This window comes from Metopolophium dirhodum, chromosome 5 (assembly GCF_019925205.1).
Source record: "Metopolophium dirhodum isolate CAU chromosome 5, ASM1992520v1, whole genome shotgun sequence".
NCBI lineage: Eukaryota > Metazoa > Arthropoda > Insecta > Hemiptera > Aphididae > Metopolophium > Metopolophium dirhodum.
The window spans coordinates 8,522,991-8,549,278 of NC_083564.1; the positions used below are offsets into that span (position 1 = coordinate 8,522,991).

The window sequence follows — 26,288 nt, forward strand, 5'->3', positions numbered from 1 at the left end:
ATATTTACATATCAGTTTTTAAATCATAGAAAAGTTCATGTTCAAACCATTTTGGTATGAATTGAGAAAGAAAAATGTCGATTTATTAAAGCAAACGTACCAAAATTCGACCACATAACAGTATACGACGTAAAACATGTAGACAGACAAATTGGACATCAGAATTCCTTTCGTTCCCTTCAAATCCTCCGGATTGGAAATGAAAACCATTCGACCATACTTGTAGCGACGTAGCGTATACATATATGAAGAAGATAAATATAAACATATATTTTTAAATAATTTATGAAGTTCAGTGGTACAGACTTTTCAAAACATTAAACATTTATTTACGAAACAAACTTGCCGATTATAGGTTGAAAAAAAAAGTTCAAATAAGATTCATGAGTACAATTTATCTCAACGGAAATACTTTAAAGCTTAATAATACACCAAAGGCTTAATATTATTATTAAATAAAAAGTTACATGTCAAAATAAATACCTTTGACAAAAAAAAACACTTAAATATATACCTAATAATATCTTTCATGTACTTAATATCCTTTTTTTAAATTAAATTGGATTAATATATATAATATATTGTGTATAAATATAAACTTTAATTAAACTAACGACACAAAATTAAAATGTCACTAGATTGATTTTAATAAATATAGTAAACTTAGGAATACCTACCTAAGTACTATTATTAAAAAATCAAAATAAGTTTATAGAAAATAATACATTATAAACTATATTTATTTATTTTTATAGGTAACGTGAAAATTCGATTATTTTTTTTTATTTAATATACAATTTCAAATGATAACACACGTTTATTAGTATTACGTTGATATGATATAACACAATGTATTTGTATACAGTGGAAATGTTTACTGATGTGTCACTAATGTATTATTGCAACTAAATATACTGAAAATAAAAATAGATCAAACTTCATATCGCTATTTTATCTACTATACAATAAATAAATAAATAATAATATAATAAAATTAGAAAAAATGTAATTGGTAGTGTATAATATTTGGAAGTTAAGAAGATATTTTAATGTTTAAAATTTAAATATACCATTTTTGTTTACATTTTTAACTATTGTATTTATTATTAAGATAGTACCTATATGTTTTGAATATAACTGAAATTTGATGATTAAAATATAATTGACTTTACTAATAATAAAATGTGTGTATTAGATATCAAATAAAAAAAAGAAAACGCCTTGTTTCATTTATTACGAAAAATATAAGTGTCTCATCTTACAAAACGATATGAGATTTCATAAAGATACGTATTTATATATTATAATGTTGAAATATAAATTTCTTAATTTAATAAATAATGTAAAAAAATCATTTATTCCGTAGTACAATGTTCATCATAGTATTATATAAAGATATTTTTCAATATTATGTATGTGATGTAGAAGAACACGAATGTTTTAAAATCAAATTAATGCATTTCAGTATAATGTTGTACAATGTACAATGTACATATCCAAGTATCCAATAATTACACATCCAAATAACCTATTTCAAAAATATACTTTTTTTTTATTAAATTAAATAATCATTATTCATAACCGTCAACGAACAGTTAAATTCAAAGGACATTAACTTGACAAAACTAATCTGTTCAAACAAAACCACATTATATTTATTAGGTTTTACGAATTGATCGTTTGAAATAATTGTTATTTATTTTGTAATGTCATCGGATTGCTTTCTATACCTAGATCTAAATAGTACCTAGATAGTAGCATAAGTATACTTAGACCTACCATATATACCTATAAACTTAACGACCATAAATCGCATATAGGTTTAAACCAGTTTTTTTTCCCACCACGCGATTGTACAATATCTTTGGCACACACGCATCTACTGCTCGTATTTATACACACACATGCGCTCGTATCTATATACAAATCGAATTATTTATCACGCATACAAATGTAGTGTATTATAATATACAAAAACAAACCTTTCCCGAAGTTCATGTTTTATTCAAAACTAGGATAAACTTAATGAAAACCCGAATTTCACTTGTTTTGTGAATGTGCCAATAGGTTTTCATCTTTTCTCCCTTTCTAGTGTCGTAATATATTATGTTCTACCCTCGTTTCTCGTAAAGTCCACAAGATTAACAATTAAAACAATTGTTTTTTTTTCTCATCTTTTACCCGGTTCAATCATGAAATTACTATATATACCAACAATGCATAATATGTGTTTTACGAACTATAACCACGATGCTGTGCACAAATTGCGCACGCCCGATAACTCGATGCGATCATGTTTTAAACTATACAGATTTTAAACTGTATATTATTATTATACACATAATATTATGTACACGACTATTCGTGTACCTAACCTTAATAATAACTATAAAGTAGAAAAAAATCGTTCAAATAGTATACCTTGGTGGCCGACATGGTTTTACGTGGGAATTCGCAACGATGTCATAAAACGACGAATCAGACGGTATATTTTTGATTTTTTTTCCTCGCAGTATATACCTAATATGATATAGGTATGAATTATGGTTTGAAAAATCCAAAAATATATTACGACGTGACGATTTTCTTTTTTTTTTTTATCGTTTTGTTTTATCAATCAAACGACGCGATATCGCGTAACGTGTTGTCGCAGTTGTCCGTATTTAAATTTTTTTTAAACGTTTTTTTTTTTTTTGTTTCTATTTAACTAGAATGGCGAGAAAAACGTTTGAAATTGATTATTGAACAAGACGAATGAAAAAAAAAAAACCCGTAACGTACTACAACCGTCGTGCTTTTTACAATGTTATTACCATATACTATGTCGTTACTATATCGCGGCGTATACAACATACGACGATGGGACGGCGTGTAAACGCGGCACACGACACGAGACACCGGCGTCGGCGGCGGCGGCGGCAGCGTATCTATACTCTAGGCGACCGTGCGGGCGGCCAAACGGTACGAACGACGACGACGGTAACGCCGCCGCGAGGAGAGCGTAAAAGCGGTGGCGGTGGTGCGGGAAGTCCTCGGATGCCCGGCAGGGTATATATATATATGTATATATATATACACATTTAATATATAATATGTATATAATATATACGCACACATTTATCATATATGTATATAATAAATATATAAGTACGCGTATACGTATGTATATAGGTATAGTACGCAGTATTGGTAGGGGCAAGCGGCTGCGGCGGTGGGGGAACTTTATATATTACGACGACGCCCCCTTTGGCGCTGCGAACGCGAAAGTTGTGCCGCCGCCACGCCGCCAGGCGGACAACTGCCGTATCACGCGCGTCATAAACGCCCGCGGGGAAACCCGCGATCTCTGTATTATAGCCGTCCGTGTACCAAATAAATTTATAGTAAAATTCATCGCGAACCCGCGGTGGCGGCAGGTAAAGGTAGGTATATATACGCGTATTATTGTTATTATTATATTATCTCGTCCAAACGAGACGTTACCGGAATCATTATTACCGAAATTGGTGCTTATACAGGGTGATTCACCAAGCATGCTCACCCCCCTTTTTTTCTCATCAATAATGTAGTTATGTCCTGTGGAGATACAAACTTCTGTTTTTCAAATGAGAACATTCCTATTTAACTATAAAATATTACATACAGTAGATAGATTTTCTGAAATTTTTTACGTATCAAAATCAAAATTTGTACGAGTAGTTTTTGAATTATTTAACTTTATGTTCTAAGGACAAAAGGTCCGTGGTAATGGGTTTAAAAGATATGGAGGGCTAGGGTGATTTTAAATTATAGTCTATCTATCAATATTTATAGTTTGTAAAAATGTCCTAAGTATAATAAAAACTAGATCTAATTTCATATCTAATAAAAGGAAAAAATAGGAGTGAGCATGCTTGGTGAATCACACTATATTATATAGCAATAACAATTATATACATAATATTATTATAATTCGTATAAACATGTACAAAACGTTTACGCACGTATATATGCGTAAGTATAGCGCGGGGGCGGGCGAGCTTTGCATTTAGACACGCACGCTGCAGCATATTATGATACCACGGTCCAATTATATTATACCTAGGTATACATACCGCGGTCTCAAACCTAGTCTGAAAGGGAAACTTGAATAGTATAATATAAGAAACAGCATAATATAATTTGCAATACCTACTAAATAAGCGGTATGGATACCTACGTGCCGATGCGTTTCGCAGAGCATCGCGTGCAACTGTCCCGTCCCGTCCCTGTTTATAGTGCGCGCACTTGAACAATTTGACGGGGTGTCTGCGATGGAAGATTCAAAGTTCGTCGCTTAAAACTTTAGGTGTCACCAAGCGGTGCACGTTGTTATTGCGGCAATTAATGGAATAAAGTATTATAAATTGTTTGTCTGTAATTGTTCTGTGCGCACAAGCGTTATAAAATTGTTATATAAAATCCAGTATGCTGTATACACCGACTAAAATAATAAATATGCGATGCAACGGCGACCGGGCGATGACGGGCAGTGGCACAATTGGATGAGAGAATTACTAATGCATACTACCCTGAACTGCAACGACCCGAATCGTCTGTACATTTTGAAACACGAATATGAATGTTTTATAATTTTAGAACCACCAAGTTTCTAAATAGTCTTAGATCCGGAGCAATTTTACCATGACGGCATTTCAAGAAACTGCTTGGAAATTCTAAATTAGTAGTAAGGACTACAGATCGTTATTACGCCATAGCATACGTCAGAGATAGAAAAGTATAGATAATTGATAAGATTTGACGGCGTACAGTGTATACATATTATAATTAATTGTACAATGCTATAGCATGACGCATCACGATACCTAATAACATCATGTAATGTGATGCCGCGGTTAATTGAGGGTTGCTGATCTTTCTAGACACACCATATGAATGTATGTATATTTAATATTATATATTATATACACATCACAGCCGTAGGGTAGATGTATGGAGAGGAAACTATTTGAGGCATATAGTCGCTGCTTGAGAAAAGAATTGAAGTAAAAACCCGACGAGTACCTACCTTTATAATATTATGTATAATATATATATATATATATATGGAGACGAGCAGATCATAAGATAGAGTGGAAACAACAAACTTCAAACAAAATATTATTATTACAGTGTTCTATTTTTTTTCATATATATAACCGAAGAATTTTCAAAATTAAATCGTCTAGTAGGTAGATTATAATGAAGGAGCCCAATGAAGTTTTAAAAACGGAGAAAATGAGTGCTTAGTAGATTTTTTTATAACATCGACAAAGTATTGTTGGAACCGTAAAATAAAACAATAATTATCCACCTTGTTCTAGCTGTACATAGGTATATAGCCAATAAATGATGTCCTGATTTTACCCAGTAGCCAATAAACTAAATTAATCAATTTATAAATTGAACACACTTACACACCTATGGGTTGGTGAAAACCGTTTCTAGTAAAGCAATAATTGAGGATACTATACAATGCGTTGCTTAAAATAGCCAATGCTTATTAGGCGTTTGTATACAGTGTATATATGTCACAGTAAATGATGTTATATGGGAAAATAACGTTATTCGCCGGTTACTAACGTAATTTAGCAACAAATGTGGAAATTATTGTTATTTTTTGGTGAATAACGTTAATAACCGTATGATATGGGAAATGTTGATTATAAAATAATGTCCAACGAGTAATGATAAGATGATCGCGATCGCTAAACTAATTGTGCCATTGTGGTACTAATTGGGTAAACCAATAAAACTTTATCGGGCACAGATAAGGCGTACCTATACATATTATAACATTAGCAGATGGTAAACGGTTGACACTAAGGGAAGCAGCTAGTAATAGTTCTATTGCGGGCCAGCGTTGCCATTGCAAGACTGGTTGCAACAATAAACGTCGTTCCTGTCGTAGGGCTTAAAAGTTCTGTAACAGTAAATGTCATGGCAGTACAACTTGTAAAAATAAATAAATAATAATAATAATGCATTTTTCTATTTTTAAAAATACCTAGGTACATCATTTTTCAAATTCTAGTGTTTGAGACTCACATACATATCTGGTCTAGAACATTAATTACCTGTGTATTTGATAATTAACGTGGTTCTCCAGTTTATATCGATAATTACCTATATATTTGGTCAATAACGTTAATAACCGGCGAATAACGTTAATTTCCATTTAATATCATTTACCGTAACATATATATTATACTATACACGAATATACAGGTTGGGTCATAGTTTTTCCCCGTTTTCATGTATTTACTACATATAATACATACGAACTTAAATTTCTTAATTTTAGAATTAAATTAAGATACATTTTTCTGAACGTTTGTAGTCATTATATAATTTTACAAATTTATTTTTTAAATAAACATTGGTTTAAAATTGACACTTTTATAACAATTAACAATTTACTATTATTCAAACGAAATTGACAATATTTCTAGTATTTTCATTATAGCACTGATTGATCATTGACCACGTATAACATCAAGTCCAAAAACATTTAACTAATATTTAATAAAACGATAAAGATAATATACTATAAGAGGTACTTATAAGATGTACAACTCTTATAAATATAATATTATAATACTGATACAATAGTAAATTATGGGAAATGAAATGAAATTTTTTGTGACTAATACTTTATAGTATTTGTAAATAAATATTTAAAGATAAAGTTAGATACTAAATTCAGTAAGTAATTAGCTGAATTATCAATAAAATTATTTCATAATTTAATCTGCATTCAACAATAGTTATTAAGTTATGCACTGTATCCGTCTTACAAACGCGTAGCATGGTAAATTTTACGTTCTGAATGATCCTTTTAACTCTGTTATGATTAATATTAGAGCAAATTGACCTATTATCAAATTTAGAAGTTAGAATATTATCTAGTGAACCTCTAAGGTTTTTAATTTTAATTTTAAAGCAAGTTATGAGTATTTTAAAATAAGTACTATTAACTTGCTTTGAAAATAAAATATTAAAAAAAAAACCTACGAGGTTCAATAGATAATATTATTACTTCTCAATTCGCTGTTATATTAATCATACCTGAGTTAAATAGATTATTCAGAACTTAATTTACTATGTTACGCGTTTGTAAAACAGAGACAACGCATGCGTCCTCTTAAAGATACTTGATCCTCATTACTGGTATAACACTGTACACACATAATGTTAATTGTTTAAATTAAAAGAATAAGAAGAAAATTATTAATTGATTGATAACAGATAACTAACGAGTGATGAGTGATGACTATTATAGCTGTATTATCATTATTATTTCTAGCTAAAATATATATTTGTTGGTTGAAAAGTAAAATTTTTTTTTCGAAATAAGTGATCAATCAGTTACAAACTACTGTTCCGTGGATCCACCAAAACCTCCTATAGATGTCCAAGAATATAAGATACTGATAAATTATCAGTAATATACACTTCCCTCATTTTGAACTAACGACAAGACAGGTTCTGTTTAACACATTACTACGTCAGTTTAATACATAGGAATTTAAATTAAATGAATATAATTATATAAAAATTCAACATCGTATATAAGCGTCTCTAAGTTTTAAATTCATAAGAAAAAAAATTCTGAATATCTTTATATTAATCCAATCTATTTGAAAATAATACTATTTAAAATATACCTATATAATTAATCATTAAATCGTTATATATATGGTTCAATGGTTCAATTGGTTCAAAGAGTTCATACTTATACATAAAATTACAAATACATTGATTTACCTGGAACTGAATATAATCGAAATCACATGAAGTTACTCGTATATAGAACATATAAGTATTATAAACTATACATCGATTTTGAAAAATATGCTTAGACTATTTTTAATTTTAAATTAAATAAAGTGAATATAAGTGATAGGTACTATGAAATAAATTAATAATAAAATAATGCTATATAATAATATTTGTGATAGGTACTATAAATATGATTTATAATATTTATAGTACTTATCACAAAAATATAATATTATAGTATAATAATACTAAAAACTAAATAATATACTATAAGTATACGTCATATTTATAATTTATAAATTAATATTTATTAAATATTTAACCTGAGTATTAATATTGAAAATTACGCAATAAACAAAAAACTTTGTACATCTATTAATTTTAAAAATTGTTAATGAGTCAATATCAAAAAAATTAACTGCTCCCATGTTATTGATTTTTCCATCGTAAAAAATATATCAAAAACTCCATGCTATATTTTATGCAATAAGTCTATACGAACAGTACAGTTTAGTTTAGGTATAGATAATGGCACGAAAAATATAATAAATAGAGAAGAGACGCATTCAGTAATATACACTACCTCCACTGATTTAAGTTTTTTGTATATGACATATTTTATTATATTATTTTAAAGGTCAGCTCTGCAAAATTGATGTAATTAAGAAAGTGGACGCAAAATATTTTTTTGTTATTGGTCATTGGATATTTAAATTATAATAGAGCAGGAATTTACAGAATTTCGATAATTTTACCTATATTATAGAGATTGGTCGTTTCGTTTCAGTAAACGAACAGTTTATCAATTTAAGAAAAATGGAGGTTGCATAGCTGTTGTAGAGTGAAAATAAAGATTAAGAGCAAAAAAGTCGAATAACTTTCTTTATGGCCATTATAATAATATAGGGATGATAGGATTTAGTACGAGGTTTGTCATATATGATTAAATTTATCTATAGAAAAGTTTTCACCTTGAAAATTATAAACATAATTTACACCTTCGTCAAACACCACAAAACATTACTTCTTCGTATAATTAAAACAGAGAGAAAACTTTTAGATAGAAGTTTGAAATGATATAAGCTTTGGAAACGATATACTTTCAATAGGTGCAAAATTCTACAGGCCAATAAAGTTTTCCCGCAATAGACTGAACTAAAAAAGCAATTTTGTAAACTCCGGAGATTTAATCTTCCTGTTGGATGATCATTTAAACTTTTAATCAAATTAAATTGGACTACTGTATATTTAAATGTCAGAGTGATAATATATAATATATTTTTCACACATTTATAATTCATAATTATTTCGAAAAATTTTAGCAAAAATTGATTTTTTAAATTTAAATAATAAATACCATGTTTAAGATTGGTATATTTATTGGGCTATGAACTAATTAAATTGATATTAATTTATCGGTAATACAATACAATAATTATTCATTAATCACATTTTGGTAATTATTTCGTATTACCTACATTCGCTTTTAAATATTTATTTGATATGTGATAAAGATTATCATGATACGTTTCTAAGTGCTAACTTCATTAATATATTGTTACTAAACAAAATATTTAACGTAATATAATATTGATAAAATAATACTAATGTTGAACCTGGAATAATCAGAAATAATTATAGTATATATGTTATAGTGAATAGTCCAAACTAGATAATTAATAACGACAGCAATTTTATTAAATAAAACTAGGTTTATGAAAAACATTACTAGTATTAAGTATTAATATAAATCATTATACAGGCACTTGAAAAAATGCTGATTGGTACGACATAATAGTGAATAGTGTGTAAAATGAAGTATTCACGTCAATATTTTTAATTGAATGAACAATGTAAATGGAAAGAGGGCAAGAATATTTTATACTATCACTATTTTTTATATATTATATATTATAATTTCTTATAGTGGAGTTTATTATACAAAGCAAGATTTAGGTTTAAATTGATCGTGGATTAAAATTTAAAAAATATGCAATTTTTATGAATTTATGCACTTTTTTCAAATAATTCAATATTTAAAGCCATTACCTATACATATTCTATAGGATATATTGAGCGATTTTATAAAGTATATTATATTATATTGTCTGACTGTTAGGACATGAAAGTATTACAATAATAAAATAACTATCATTTTCCTAAATCTAATTCGTGTTAATTGTTAAATTAATTAAAGTAAGCAAAATATACGATTTGTATTTAGGTGCGTTATTCCTGAAGCGTCTTTAGACTCTAGATAAGGATGGCCTGCATACATTCATAACTCCTTGTCCCAAAAAAATTCAAACAGGACGCTTTTTGTCCCGTTATCTCCATATTATATATGCGTAAAATAAAAAACCTGTACATGAAACAAATTATAAGTACAAACAATATTATTTCAGATTTAAATGAATATAATATTATGTAATATAATATTATTTATGTTAATATTGAAACCGAAGTTTAGCAATAAGAATGAGAAATTGTCGTAATGGCTTATTCCACAATTATAAGCCCTACACCCTACCATCACTAATTCCAACAACACACATTATCTAACAGGCTAACATTATCTCCAAGACATATTTAAAAATACCTATCTATAAAAATTATCAAACAATTTTTTCAGAGCCAAGCCAAATTGTTAGTCGGTTTTTTATATAAATGTGGACGCAACTATTAGACGTTTATAGACGCAGCGGTCTGGCTATTCACTGTCCGCTGCGTCTTAACGCTGCAGGGAAAACACACCTTTAGCCATTTTTTAGTAAATATTAATTGTAATTTATTTTAACTTATATTCTGATTAGCATTATTATCGATGGTTAAAATAACATACAATTCATTCTCCTTTTCAGCCAGGTATATGGCATAGTGTGTTTTCCATCGAATTCGAAAGCATTTCAAGACAATACATTTTAATACGTAGGTATAGTTAAATAGAAAAATAATAAGGCTATATAGTAGCGTATTTACTATTTTTAAACTAGGTTCTGAAATCTGAATACACTATAGTATATACTGCAGCAATCAGTTATAATTGTCTAATGCTACAACCTGCACACTTAAGCGCCAAATAGCTTATTTTAATACGTACAGTTTTTGTTTAACATACATATTAATTATTATAAAGCTATACTTGTATAATAAATAACTAATTTGACTTTGATCTTTGTAGCTATAATATTATATTATAATACGATCCCTTATTAGTTATTACATTGTCGTAAGTGGGTACATACAATACAGTAAAAGGATGTATAATACATAGATTATAGATAATCATAATCTAATTACGTACATAGGCAAGTATTATTCACTAAAATATGTACGATGTACCTATTTTGTAAGAATTCAGAATCACGACAGTTCCAAACAGTATGTACACTGAATTTATTGTATAATGTACAACCTACAGTTATACATATTATCTATTTCTGGTTGCTCTAAACTGAAGTTTTCTGTACTGTATATTATTGTACATTTGTACCCAGATAAGTTAACAATTTTGGTACTTTTTTGATAGACACAATATTAGGAGTACCTAACATAAAATATTTAAATATTTGAATCGTATACAGTACAAATTATAAGATAATATTATAACTAGGGCCTAGGAGTATAGATTCGATTACAATATTTATCGATTTCTTATGCATAGAATCGAAAGAATCGGTATCCATAATCTGGATTGGTATTTTATATAGGTACCTACTGTAATTTATATCAATTGGTATTTTTAATTGAACAGTTTCCAATTATCGATAGGTATTTGATTTTTTGCAATTATTTCCTTATTATATGAATTAGATTCCTAATAATATTGTATCCGTCGATTCTCTTTTCTAAAACAATTATTGATTACCAATAACAAAATAGTTGTCGGTTCCAATTATTTTCACGGAGGCGATAATCGAAAGTAATTTTATCGATTCTGATTCTTTTCAGAATCGATATTTACTCCTTATTCCGATTAGTATTGAAAAAGATAATCGAAGATTTATCGATTTCTGTTTGATTTAACCAGATTCCGAATTCTTTGACGATGTCGATTCCTTTTACCCTCAAAAATCTAGATCAAGAATCGATCCGACCGATCCCTAATTATTAAGCATTATAATAGAACTAAATAATTATTAAGTAATCCTCCATTTTTGGTTTTCTAATAAATCGTCTAACTAAAATATAGGTAATTCAGAGACTATCGAATGGTTAAGGCATACTACAGAATCGAAATCGAATTAGAATTTTGAACTATTCATTGGACGTTACTGATCTAATGCCTTTAATAACTCAATTAAAACAATACCTAGTAAATAAATTACATATAACGTCTAGCCAAGTTTATATATATATATATATAGAGCGTTAAAACAATTGATTATTATAACGAACATTAAATAGTCATAATAATTTGACTATTTCATTACCTACATCAAAGTTCAAATATATAGTAAATATATATATATATACGTTTATATCATAAAAACAAATTAATACCCTCGCGCATGCGTGTTGGTAAACAAGTAAGCACACGGCGATTCAGCTTCGATATTGAATATACCCAAATGCGTATACGATATACATAATAGGTATGTTATGAACTATGAAATAACCTAAAAATATGATTATTCTAATTCCAATACCATATAATGCCGACAGGGGGAAAAAATCGAAACAACGAGACCCATATATAGTATAGTTAAAGTACTATAACATTAAGGGTAGGTAGTTTTTTTTGTGGTCGGATACACAGTCGTTTATTTATTTGGACGAACGCGTATCGTAGTAAATGCTAAAATGGTCGCAGTGCACGGTCGCATCGCACCCGTGAACGACGATTTATTTAGGTACATATTTTATTATTGGTGCAGGTCTTCGTTCGATGTATCTTATGACGACTACGACGAAAAAATACCGATTTAACATTGAAACGGTGTTACTGAACCGTGAAAAACTCGTCGGTCTGGGTCGTCATGTGCGTAATGGGGGAAGAAACAACAACAAAATGAATCGAGTGAATATCAGTATTGTTTTTGGTTTAGTTGATCTCTTGACAAAAAGCGCGGGGGGTTAGTCATCGCGTACGTTGTACAATGATAATAATATTATTTGTCGTCCTCACGTTGCAGCATTGTTGCTAGGGTGGCGGCGGCCGGGCGCGTCTCACTGGGTCACCGCGAAACGCTCAATGGCGGGGAGGTTGGGGCGAATTACGCGCGTGGTTGGCAGCAATGTATCTCGGTGAGGCATGTGTTTCTTCCCACCTTTCCACCGTCGAAAACAATAACACTGATTTGGCGAATGTTCACGTTTGGAGTCGATCCGTTTTTTTTCTCCTCGCACCGTCCGCAAAGATTTCGTATGGTTTATTAGTTTTTACAGCTATCATAGCCACTACCGCCGGTTTTCAGACTTATCGGATTACCGCCGACCGAACACTTAAGACACTGCGCGACTAACCCTCTAAGGACCGGGCGTCGATCTTATGAAATTAAAACGACATTCCTACTGACTACGTGCAAAAGGACATTTAAGTAGAAGTAGTAACAATTATATTAATATAATTAATAATTACTAAGTGTTTAATATACCTAAATACAACAAAATACAAAAGCACTATGGCGGATCCGATAGAGCCGAAAAACATTGCAGACGACGTGATCGTCCCAGGGGCACCTGGTGATAAGAGGAAGATGTCATCAGACATGAGTCCAGAACAGACCAACGTCATAAAAAAACTAAAAGAGAGCAAAGCGCAACCGGGTAAGTGATTGATGAATACATACTATTAATCCACGGAACGTTCATTTTCTAACGTAAATTAATTGTACATTTATATTTTTAGACACGTTGTGCCAGTGTCCCCAAAAGTGTTCAGAACGTGTACCGCAGCGATCCAAGGATGAGTTGTTTAAAATGTTTGTAGAAATGGACAGCGAAGATGTACAAAATAAATTTTTACAGAAGTTTATTGAAGCTCGACCTGTTGCCAATCGATTGTTTAGTAAAGAGACCACAGCTAATGGTAAACTATTAAGAAGAATTCATTGCAAGTACAGAATACCTTCTTTCGTATCTGAGGATTTTATGTCAAGTGAGTCTTACAACTGTTCTTCTAAAAAATATATTTTATGAATAATTTTGTGTCTTTAAATAAATAGGAAACTTATAGGTATTGAATAAATTGGTTGTTTAACTTGGATACTTAGATCTAACACATTAAATTTATATCAACTGAACCGATTTCTTTATGGAATAAATAAATACATTTAAAAATAGTACCTATTATTTATTTTTTAAGTATAAGCTTATTTGGTTATTCAATAGTCAATACATAATGAGACAATTCTATAAAATCTATAGATTGAACACCAAGTTTAAGACCACCTATTTAATACTTCATAGATTGATTATAAAACTATTTTTTTGTGTGCTTATTGATCCCCTTGCTCTTGTATTAATAAATTATTTATAACAAATAATTGACATTTTCTATTATTTTTTTTTTGTATTTATCAAATGTTAAAATAAAACCCAATAACTCATTGCTATTGTCTAGTAAAATGTGAAGAACCAATGTAATGTACCTATCTAAATATATTTTACAGATATAAATTGCGACTCTGACAAAGATGAAGAATCAGACTTTGATGAAACATCTTCGGTGGCGTCTTTGGATTCCAAAGAAGAGAATGACAAGTCTTTAGAAAGTGATTCAACAGAAACATCAAGAAAGTCATTAAGTCGTTACAATTGTGTAGATGTTTGTCAAAAAGCATTTCTCAATCTGTTTGGTTTATCAGATAAACGTTTAAAAACTGTTAGAGAATTATTGATAATTAAAGCTCGTCAAAAGCACATGAAACGTATGATGGAAAAAGAAGAAAATCAAATAGAAGTATCTTTAGCTAAGGATCTTGCACAGGGTTGTTTGCCATTGATGGCACTATTTAATAAAGAAGATAGTAAGAAAGTATCTGATCAGTTGATGACTGCTATCAGCAATGATATAAATTTAGTAAATAACTTCTTTTGCAATCAGCTATGGAAACCAGAGTACATTAACCAAAAGCCATCTGAATGAGTATAAATTATTTTTAAATGTAATTGATTGGATTATAGTATTGTTTAAATCAATTGCCACGTACTACTTTAATACAAGTCCAATTCAATGTTGTTCTGAATTCAGGGGATTATACTTAATGTAAATTTTTATATTATTATACTAGTTTATGTCAGTTGACTGGGGTTGTTAAAATATGTATATTGTCTAACTATTCTATGTTTTTAATTACTTATTTTGGTATAATACCTAATAAAATAAGTAATGTTTTAAGACCTGATAATATATTTTTTTAAAGTTAAATGATTATATATTATTATAATCTATTATCGATGTACAAGAACAAAATATAAACATAAATACAAAATTTTAAGTTTTAAGTTTATTTTAATGTTTTATTATAATTATTATTATGATATATATATATTTTTATCTTATAAGAAACATAGAATTATGATTGGCTCTTGGTTTATTTTATTTTTATTGTAGTCTTAAAATGTTAACAAAAAATAAACCTTATTAAATAGTACAAAGCAAAGTAAATAGGAGACAAAACACTAGCGTTACATTAAGTTTTTGTTTAACTTAATATTTTATTATGGTGTCTAAATTATGTTATACATTACTTGCAGATGTATTATAAATTTGAATTAATAAAGGATGATACATTTGTTCTGTACATTTAGAAATTAAGTAAGAATTTAATATTCCTTTTTTAGATTTTAAGATTAGTAGCCTCCATTAATTTTGTATGATTTAATTTCGTCCGATTATGCTTATATTATTGTCAGTATTTATTTTAGTTTTTTTTTTTTTTATAAACCCCTAATTATGCATTTGTATGACTCCATTTTTGTTTTATTTTTTATATTGGTACTATAATTATTCTAAGGGAGATGATACCAAATCCACATTAATTATGGTGGTCTTAATTATACCAAACACCCAACAACTATTAATTGTCAAATGGGTTACATCATTTTATATATTATATTATATACATTTTTACTTTTTAACTATATTTTTACTAAAACGACTATTATTTTTACATGTAAACTATAATTCAAGATCCAAATTAGATTATAAGATGTGTTAATAACTTGTGACGAATTTATAATAGTAATACATAGAAACTATATTTGATAAAATATTTGACAAAATAATTTTATATTTTCTAGACCAATGCTATTGTAAATTTAATGTTTTTGTGAATTTAAATTTGTTTAAAACATATTTTTCAAAGATATATTTTTTCACAAGTATTAATATAATTAAATGGAATATATTTTATAAGACCCCAAACCAAATAAATGAACCATATTAAACTGATATTTGTTTTTTTTTATATTAATATGACATATAGTCAACATTTCCTGGTAGTATAAATTTATAGATGAGGAGAATAGATTCTACTTCAGAGCACTTTATAAAAATGTAAAATCAAAACCATGTTATCAGTTTTCATAAAAAAAAAATAACTAAGCAATAGTAAAATATAAATCTTACATCTGTTTAATATGATTAATGCACATTTCTAATTAGATATTAAAGATGACAAAAAGTATATAAATAAATAATTTGAATTCATTAATTTAGTTTGTGTTACATTGAATAAATCCATAAGTTGATAAACTAGAGCAGTTGTTGATAGATTGTAGGTACATACATTTAATTTGATTTTATTGCAAATTGCAATTGTCTATAACCGTTTTCAAATGTTATTTTAGTTTTAAGGAAAACGTACTCAAAAAATGTATTTTATTGATCTTTAAAACTAATTAGGTATTTAGGTACATATTATTTATGCATAGGTAAATTAATATTACAAACACAATAAAGTTATTAACTAATAATAATTTATTAGGAAAGTTTCAAAATACTACTGTATTCATCGAAGGTTTATCAATATACAATTATAAATTAAGTTTTCTACATGAAATATTCCACAAAGTAGTACTATATAATCAAATATAAATAACTTCATAATTAACTACTGTAAGTGTGTAAATAAAATCTTAAAAATGTGTATTACAAAACCAAATGCCCCCTCAAGTAGCCAAAATTCGGGCATGTTAAAGATGTGATTTCAACAAAAATAGTCTGTTAGGTAACTATTGACTAAAGACTAAACACATTTTATCTGTAATATGTATTATGTATACATGTTGTTAAAACATTTTTGTTTACTTTTAAATATTCTTTTACCTAATTAATTCTATTTTATATAAATTATAATATCATACCTAACATCAATACTTTATATTTATTCATTATATATGCACAAGTAAGAAAAATAATATGTCAACAATTCATATTTATATCTTGACATGTTAGAGTTTAAAATGTTTTGCACGTAATCACATGCATATTCATATACACATAATTGATAAAGTAATAATGAAGTATCTAAATAAATGTACTCACCATTTCCAATTTTTGAAAGTATTGTCTAAAAAATGTTAAAGGCCTTTCTGGTTTTACAATACATAGCTGGACAATGCAGTCTTTTAAAATTTGTTGTATGTTATGTCGTTGAACGTACAATTCACAGTCATCAACATTTAAATCGTCATATACATTTGATGCCATCTTGAGATTGTTTATTTTGTATGAACACAGAATTCAAATGAACATTCATTAACGGTTTGATTGATGGGGTCCGTACACAGTTTTTAAGTCGATGGTAGCATTTGAATAATAAATTACTTGAGAAATTATGTCCAATAGAAACTTTTAAATGATAAAAATAAATGTATATAACATAAGTACCTCTACACTTAATAATATTAATTTTAGTATGAGCTATTTTTTTTATATTTTATAATTACTTAGAAAAATAAAATAAGGAAATCAATATGAAAATTAGTTAACAGAACAGAATATTATTAATTATTTGTAACCGATTGACATTTATTTATTTAGTTTAGGAAAGGGTTATCAAATAATTCATATAACCCCGTGATAACGAGTGCGTTGAGCTGATAATGATGAGTGACTACAGATAACATTATCTGCAACCACGGTTACGCGATTAATTATTAATCTACCCCATGATGGTTGCGCCATTTAATCTATTCTGTGGTTGGGCCATGGTTCCATTAACTCGCCATAGCGCATTTACGCGGTGAGGTTATGCGATAGGTTTTTTTGTACTCCTTGACGAATCAGTATCGTGTGATATAAGTATAAACATCAAACATGTGATGGTTTTTGTCAGTTGTTGAGCTTTGCTGTATTGGTGTCCGCCGTCCGGTACTCGGTAGGCATTTGTTATTTTGTTGTTTAATGTTTTTGTTGGAACGTGCTTAATGCTTAAATGCTAATTGCCAATAATTGTCGCTAACCAGTCGCCGGTCGTGTGCCCATTAAATAATAATAATAAATCGGTGTGCACCATTATTGATTCGGTAATAATTTTCGCACGTTACTGTTTTTATTTTTATTATTCGATGGTTGTCCATTGCCTGTGCACTCGGTGAACGTAGGTTACTTACATACGTTGCAGAAGTTTCGGTGCCAACCAGCTTACTTTGGTATGTTTTTATTGTTTCATTTTATCAGCATTATTAATGTAATACAATTCATTCACTCAATGTAGCCAATGTTGACTGAACAGGACCATAGTTTTATTAAAACATGTCGGTAACGTGATACGATGTGGTTTGTCAGCAGTGATAACTGTTGGACATTGGTAATATAATTGTGCTGTCGTTGTTCATGTCGGATGTAAAAAACGAGAAGATTATACCATGACCGGCTTCACTGAAGGAAGTCTGAACAGTAGACTGAAAGACCTGAACTCTTCCCAGCAGAGCATACAGACACTATCCCTTTGGTTGATTCACCATAGGAAATATGCTCACACTGTCGTCAAGATTTGGTCTAGAGAAATATTGGCAGGTAAAAAGCATCGGTAGAATTAACTATTGTTAGATGTTGCTGTCAACACATTGTTTGTACGGTGTCTTTAATTTGTTTAGTAACATAGGTAATACATACTTAATTTATTATTGTAGGTAAAGAGATTCTCCTGCTTAGTTTTTTTTATTTTGTGTTTAAGATGCTAAATGCTGTTTAATATTTCCTGTACAAAAATTATGTTATAATAATTTAAAATGTCTATTATATTTGTATTTGATATATATATATTGACGCATTACCTTAATTACAACATTTTCTTTGAAAGAACTGTATCTAAAACATTAAAAAAATTATAAATAAAAAAATACTTGGGACTACTTTTTATGTCAATCAATATTATCTAATTGTATGTAAAAACAATTGATAGGTACTACTTATTTTCTAAAAAAAACATGTATAAAATAGTTTTTAGGAAATATCTACTTGTAATGGGTACCTGTTAATTGAAAAATATTGTATTTTAAGTACTTTAATAGAAAAAACTTAAAAGATATAAAAACAAATATTTTTATTTACTTTATATACCTACTCTGTTGTAAAAAATATTATTACCTAACATCATTATTTCTTAATTAATAAAGAGCTTTTATTCATTACTTAGATTGGATCGTTCATTATAAAGAATGATAACTATTATAATCTTACCTAATACACACCCAGTTATTATTAATTTGTATTGATACATTTTATTAAATATAAGTACATGACTTATTGAAACCAACAAAACCAATATTAACAAATATGTTGATAATATTGTTTTTTCTTTAAATTTAAAAATTAAAGTATAAGATTAGGTACAAGAATCTACTTCTAAACTTCTTCTTGAATTTATTATTTCATAAAGATGTTCAGAAACTCAGTGTATCATAAATGGTTATTTAAATTTTTGATATACCTAATTGAAAAATACAAAAATAAATTTTTTTGTTTGATTTGTTTACTTACGTAAAACCTGGTAGGTTAGGTTAGGGTAGGTAGATGTTATTAATATAAAAAAATTGTGAGGTGTAAGAATAATCTTGAGTATATTAATATTTGATTAACATATACTATATTCATAATTTAATATTAATAGTAGATAATATTTATTTTATATATTATATTAAATAGTAAAATTATTATTTTCATTATTAGATTTCTCAATCTAGGTAGTACACTATTACTTCTGATAATATATATAATATATTATTTAAAAAATAGATACCGAAGTAGGTAGTTTTTTGTTCCATTAATATATTCCCAGAATATTATTCTATTTTATATTACCTACATAAATATGTTTGGTGAAATTCTGATGTTTACAATTATTATGATTGATGACTTGCAATGTCTATTCAAGGTTATAAGCTATAATATTTATTTTTCTGAAAATAAACGTAGTCTATACCTAACATATAGTATGTTTGATATTAAAATTTTTATGCATTATTATTTAAGTTAAAAATACAATAATTTAAAATTATAGGTACAACATATATACCTATATAGTTAATCAATTTAAATTTTGGGTAGAGCATTTATTTATTTATTCATTTTTTTTATTTCATTTTGTAAGTCTAAGTGTAGAAAATTCCTAAATATTTTAGTATTTATATATTCTAAATTCTATACTCAAATGTACAAAATATCATTCATAAATCATACAATAAAGGGAAATAAAACCTTGTATATGTTTGGTCATTAAAGAACAATGGTTGCTATACAAATTAAGTACCCACAACATACCATATATGATATATGTGTTTTTTTATATTTAATATTTTCATAGAAAATGTGCCTAAAATGAAAAATATGTAATTGTTTTTTGTTCATATTAGTTGAAATATTTGTAAATTTTAACTAAAACTTATTTGTTCCAGGCTCAGAATCTAAACAATTGACATTAATGTACCTGGCCAATGATATTATTCAGAATGGCAAAAAGAAAGGTCCTGAATATGGGAAAGAGTTTGGCAAAGAACTGGCCAAAGCATTTAAGCAAATATCTTTTAATAACTGTTCTTCAAAGACCAGACAGAGTTTGACACGATTGTTGAATATATGGGAAGAAAGAGGTGTTTACAGTAAAATCCAAATAGATGAATTCAAGGATGCTTTTGGTATAATATTTTAATAATATTTAGTATGCAACTAATAATAACTTAATTGTTTTAAAATGTGTAGGTAAAGAATCAGCGAAGAAGCCTACAGGTGAACCACCAAGGAAAAAAGTTAAACATTCACATAATCACAAATCAAAGAAGACAAAATCTCAAAACAACGGCATAAAAAAAGATAAAGAAGTTATTGTTGAAGTGGATGGTACCAAAGAATTGCATGTGACTTTATCTCCTAAGACTCCTGTTAATGATCCTCCTGAACCAGAAGAATTAATTAAAGCTCTAAATGTACATGGATAAGTTATTTACTAAAATAGTTTATAAAAAAAAGATTGAAATCAAATGTTTGACACATTGATTAATACATTAATTTATGACTTGTGACTGTATTTTTCTAAGCTATAAAACAATATCTCCAACTTTTTGAAAATTAAATGTATATTTTTAATTGAATTAACCAAATTCAATAAGACCTAAAAAGTCTATTTTCTTTGTTCAAAAACACTAAGATTAAAACAATAAAAATCAAAGTAAACTGATTTGGTTTATAGTAAGGACTAATTGGATTAGGTTATACCATTTTATTTTTTATAATCTAAACCAAAAATTTACATCTACTTATCTTCTTATTTGTAACATAAAATATATTTTTAATATTTTCAAAAACTCATAATATTAAATAGTCTATCAAAAAAATTATAACTTGTGAATTTATAATATTTGTTAACAAATCATATTTTTCTTCATATTTATTATGATGGAAAATTAAAATTAGAAAGTATCCTAACATACTACATAATGTATACATGTTAAGCTTTAAGCCATGCATATAAGGTATTTTTTAATGTAACAAATATTTTATTCATAATATTTTCTGGGTTTTCAAAATTTTCTGTATTTAAGTGGTAGTTGATACCTGACACTTATCTCAATTTTAAATTACTGTCATTAAACACTAAACTCTTAGTGTGTTACTCAAAATTTGAGTTATGAAAATAAATTATGTATTCATAACTGTATGCACCTTACGCATATTTTATCTATAACAAAATAAAAAAACTAATTCAAAACTTTTTAGTCAAACATGCAATTATAATCATATTAATTTGTTACATAGAAACTTGTTTTTATATGCTTAAAAAATTTTAAATTTTTTAAATAATAATATACTTTGTTTTCTAGGATTTAGAAAATGCACCTTCATGTGATGCGGTTGTAAGAGAACGTATCTCTAAACTTCCTCCAGAAATTGCTGATGTCAGTTTACTTTCTCAGTTAAAAGGTTACTATTATTTTGTATTAACCTGTTCAATTCTTAAAATGTGTATTAAAGTAAAAAAAAAAATATGTAAATTGTTCATTTTCTGTAATATATTATTGGAATTTATTATGTTTGTTAAAATTTGAATGGACAAGGAAAATTTTATTTTTATTTCTATATGCTACATACTGTGTTAGCATTTCCTTCAGTAATCCAACCATTTTAATAATAATTTTACCATAGTGTAAGTATTGAAATTAAAATTAAAATTAAATTATTAATTGCAATGTTATATACATTGTAGGTGTCCCATAAACATGTATCTATTGAAAAAAGTGGTATAGTGGAATGTGGATTACACCACTGCCTTAATTTATTTTTAATTCCTTGTGGAATATTGCTTATTCATTTAGTCATGCCCAATATGGATGGTAGTCAGTATTTGATCTCCATTATTACAATTGTAGATGTTTACTATAAAATACTGTTTTAATTCACAACATTTCTATTCATTCATTCATTGGCATATATTTTTTTACTGTTTGTTAATATTTTTAGTAGTTAGCATACATTGTTATTAATGTTTGAATTCTGTTTTATGGTATTTAGGTAAAGACGAGGGTGAAGAACTTTTGCGTAAAGTAAATGATGCTGTTGCATTGTTGACTGATTACAACACTAGACTAGTGTGTGAAATGGAAGACCGCAAGAAGGTCTTTTCTATGTTGCACGATTTCATTCAATCTCAAAGAGACCTCATTGATCAAGCTGAACAAAGATTACAGGTGAGTTATAGTCATATTATTTTTTTTTTTTTTTCAAAGAAGTTGGTAAAATAAAATTTTTTTTATATAGTTCATTATTGACATTTTTTTATACTCACATGATTGGTAACCCTATTAAATATTATATTATAGACAAAAATGTAATTGACTATTACTATAATTTCATCAGTAGGTATTGTTAAAATAATCACAAGTCTAACATACCCCAGCATCTACATGTATACAATATGTAAATTATATAGTATTTGTTATTACAATTTGGAACTCGTGAATTGAAGCTATTCTTAATAAATCGCCATCCGCAGAGCTAACAACATGACTGTGTGCATTTAAATACACAGCGTGAACACACATTTACATTTTACACACACAACGCAAAAATAACTGGGATTGTACCTAAGGAGTTACGGTTACCGGAGTCCTAAGGAGACTGTCTTGGGTGATATTTTTTATGGTCTTCCAGGGAGTGGCATATTCGGGAGGGTCTTGATCTTATATTATATTTATAACATTTATTTTATCAGTTAGTAAGTTTATATCAGTCTTTTATAAGTCTCTATCAGTAATAAAATACACAGACCGTATTTACCGTTAGAATTTCCTAAGATCTATAGATGGGATTCGATCTCTTTGAATCATTCTCGTCACGTTGGTTTTGGTGGTCCCATACGCGCTGCGCCCTATTGTGTGAACGTGATAACAGACATTATATTGAGGATACAAACGTTTCTGACCAGTGACCGCTATAATATACGGTCAAACATGTATTGTTCAGCTGTTTCGAATAAGTCCGAACTGTTGCCCATAATCTCACGCACCTACAATAGTTGTTCTTTGTGAATGTGTGTCGCTACCCCCTAAATTCGAAATCCTGCGCATAGTGGTTCAACGATTGGCTGTATATTTTTTTAGTAAAAAGGAAACATTCAATATTTGTTTAAGTTGTAAATATAATGATGTGTCAATATACTGAGCTTATCATTATTGTACACTTGTAGTGATGGAATGAAACAAAATAAGTTATTTTGTATAATGTTTGTATACTTTTAAGAAATGTTATAATGATATAAATATTAAATACATATAAGGAGGTACCTTATCTACAAATGAGAATAAATTACTAATTAGTAATTAGTATAAATATAAATGTTTATAGAGTAAACGAAAAATTATTATGTTTAGATACAAATGAATATGAAGAGTATTCGAATTATTAACGTCTTCTATATCACACTATGGGGAACGGAGTGGCCGAGCAGATTAAGTCGTCGGTTGCGATCTTAGATCATATACAATGGATGGAGCCATGTGTGTATTTCTCGTATACCGAGCTGTGTCCAACATAACCCCCACTGGCCACTACCCATTTAATTTCAAAGTACAACGAGTTATTGCGCATGCGTTGCGCCTATGCCGCTTTACATTCCATCCCCACCACCCATTTGATTTCAAGGTACAACGAGTTATTACGCATGCGTTTCGCCAACAATCACTATAAAATAACTAATAAGTGGGGGGTTACGTTGGACACAGCAAATGATTAAAGTAGCTCCATCCATTGTATAATGTATATGATCTAAGGTTGCGATGCACACCGATGCCGGCCGCGGGTGGCATTTTTCTTCGGTGTCCGGAGAGAAGTGCCGCCATCCACCCACCCGTGCATGGAAGATACTTACGGGTGCCCACTAAAAATCTGCTAAACCAAAAACGCACGTGTTTAAAACTTACAGTACTCTCCCCCACAATAAAAAACACCCAATAGCCTAAGTTGTCGTGGATTAATTAATAAAAAATATATAGGTATATATCACACTATACACAATTTTTCTAATTACATAATATTATATATTTTACTTTAGAATTATTATACATTTGTTACCTGTATTAATTACACAGTTTAAAAAACATTTATATTCTTTACAATCATGGAAATTATTTATTTTTAAATGTATTTTAAACTTATAAAACGTTAGTAAAACGATTAAAACCCAATCCATTTAAATTTTAAACCCCTACAGCCGTGACTTAATTGTATACCTAGTCAAATTAATATTGATTTCATTATATATTATAAAAGAATATGATTACAAACCAATAATCGTACAAATAATTCTTTTTTTTTTTGTGATAAATTAGCAAGATAACCTTGTGATTATAATTTGGATAATTTATAGTTTAATTTAAATAGGTTAAATACCTAGTAAGCTATAAGCTATAATATTTAAAATTATTATTATTATTATTATTATTATTATTGATTAACAATAATATATTTTACGGTACCTATAAGTTATAACTATCAATATTATACACATCGTATATTTACGCTTAAGATAAATGTAGGAAATTGCATAAAATGGTGATTATTTTCGTTAGAACTATTAAAGTTTTTTGAAAACTATCAAATCACCAATATCTACGATAAGATAAATCATCGATAAGACCAAACTTTTGTGGGGTAATATTATATCAAAAACGTGTATTTTAGGGTGGCCTATATAAGCTTTATATACGGCTATACTCGATAAAACCTTTCTTTATGATGTTGGCTCACTCTTCTTTCCAGAGTAATGGTATCGTTTGTTCGATTTGTTTTTCGACAGAAACATGCCGTTTACGAGCTTTCGTCCTGTGATAGCATATTTTTTTAAAGTACCGCAAAAACATAATAATATAATGGTGGCGGAATTCATTCGGACGCATAATCAATAATGATTGGTATTGTTTACGTTTCAGGAATATCAAGGTAAACTTCAGAAAGTTTGCCAAGTACGGCAAGAGGTCAACACGCACCTACAAAATCTACCGGATTTAGCACAATTGCCCAGCGTTAAAGGTGGCCTAGCACCTCTTCCGTCGGCGGGCGATTTGTTCACAGTGGGCTGATGACTATTGGCTCTAGCTATACCGGCTGGTCGAGCATGTCGAAGATTACGCTCGCTCGTCCTAAGTGTATTGACTATTGAGTAACAATAAAATGTGTTTGAATTTAAAAACGTAACCCCCTGGTTATAATGTGTATTAGTTAAATTGTATTATGTAAAATAATATGGCATTTGATAATAATTTTCTTATTATTATAATCATTACATGGTTTCAATATTTTTATTAAGTATATATATATTAGTTATAATAATATTTTTTAACGTAATGTATTTTACAGTTCTCAAAGTGTATAATAATATGTTACAATTAATATTACATTTGTCATTAAAAAAAAAGAAAATTTTTACGTTGTACCAACAACTCACGTGTATTTTTGTCGAATGAACGTATAAATAAATGTCCTTCAGACATTACGCTCGTGGGGGGGGGGGGGCCAGCTATATTATTATGACGTTTAAATAAAA

The 26,288-nt window shown here is 28.4% G+C and overlaps 3 protein-coding genes across 7 annotated transcripts in view; 2 read left to right on the forward strand and 1 right to left on the reverse strand.

The window, feature by feature from the left end:
* Positions 1–17,784, reverse strand: part of LOC132945868 (cAMP-dependent protein kinase type I regulatory subunit) — an 81,282-nt gene extending 63,498 nt beyond the window's left edge. Inside the window, exons 1-2 of one of the 3 annotated variants that reach the window (XM_061015663.1) lie at positions 2,814–2,987; positions 2,422–2,520 (exon numbers count right to left, since the gene is read on the reverse strand). In XM_061015663.1, the coding sequence (XP_060871646.1) occupies positions 2,422–2,436 (15 nt within the window). In that variant the 5' untranslated portion in view covers positions 2,437–2,520; positions 2,814–2,987. Of the gene's footprint in view, positions 1–2,421; positions 2,988–17,293 lie in introns of those variants that run through there. The other 2 variants (XM_061015661.1, XM_061015662.1) reach the window with 2 other exon arrangements.
* Positions 13,080–16,017, forward strand: LOC132945869 (uncharacterized). 2 transcript variants are annotated; one of them, XM_061015666.1, is made up of 4 exons: positions 13,080–13,346; positions 13,421–13,569; positions 13,652–13,900; positions 14,415–16,017. In XM_061015666.1, the coding sequence occupies exons 2-4, from the start codon at positions 13,425–13,427 to the stop codon at positions 14,888–14,890; spliced, it is 870 nt and encodes a 289-aa protein (XP_060871649.1). In that variant the 5' UTR covers positions 13,080–13,346; positions 13,421–13,424; the 3' UTR covers positions 14,891–16,017. The 2 variants fall into 2 exon arrangements, with proteins under 2 accessions (XP_060871649.1, XP_060871647.1); XM_061015664.1 differs by having other exon boundaries at positions 13,081–13,569.
* A 229-nt stretch (positions 17,785–18,013) lies between the features above and the next one.
* On the forward strand, positions 18,014–26,184 carry LOC132944530 (regulation of nuclear pre-mRNA domain-containing protein 1B). Of its 2 annotated transcripts, none has more exons than XM_061013924.1 (7): positions 18,014–18,402; positions 18,468–18,769; positions 20,650–20,889; positions 20,954–21,177; positions 22,072–22,171; positions 22,760–22,935; positions 25,675–26,184. In XM_061013924.1, exons 2-7 carry the CDS (start codon positions 18,619–18,621, stop codon positions 25,822–25,824), a joined length of 1,041 nt encoding a protein of 346 aa, XP_060869907.1. In that variant the 5' UTR covers positions 18,014–18,402; positions 18,468–18,618; the 3' UTR covers positions 25,825–26,184. The 2 variants fall into 2 exon arrangements, with proteins under 2 accessions (XP_060869907.1, XP_060869908.1); XM_061013925.1 differs by having other exon boundaries at positions 18,486–18,769.
* The last annotated feature ends 104 nt before the right edge of the window (positions 26,185–26,288 follow it).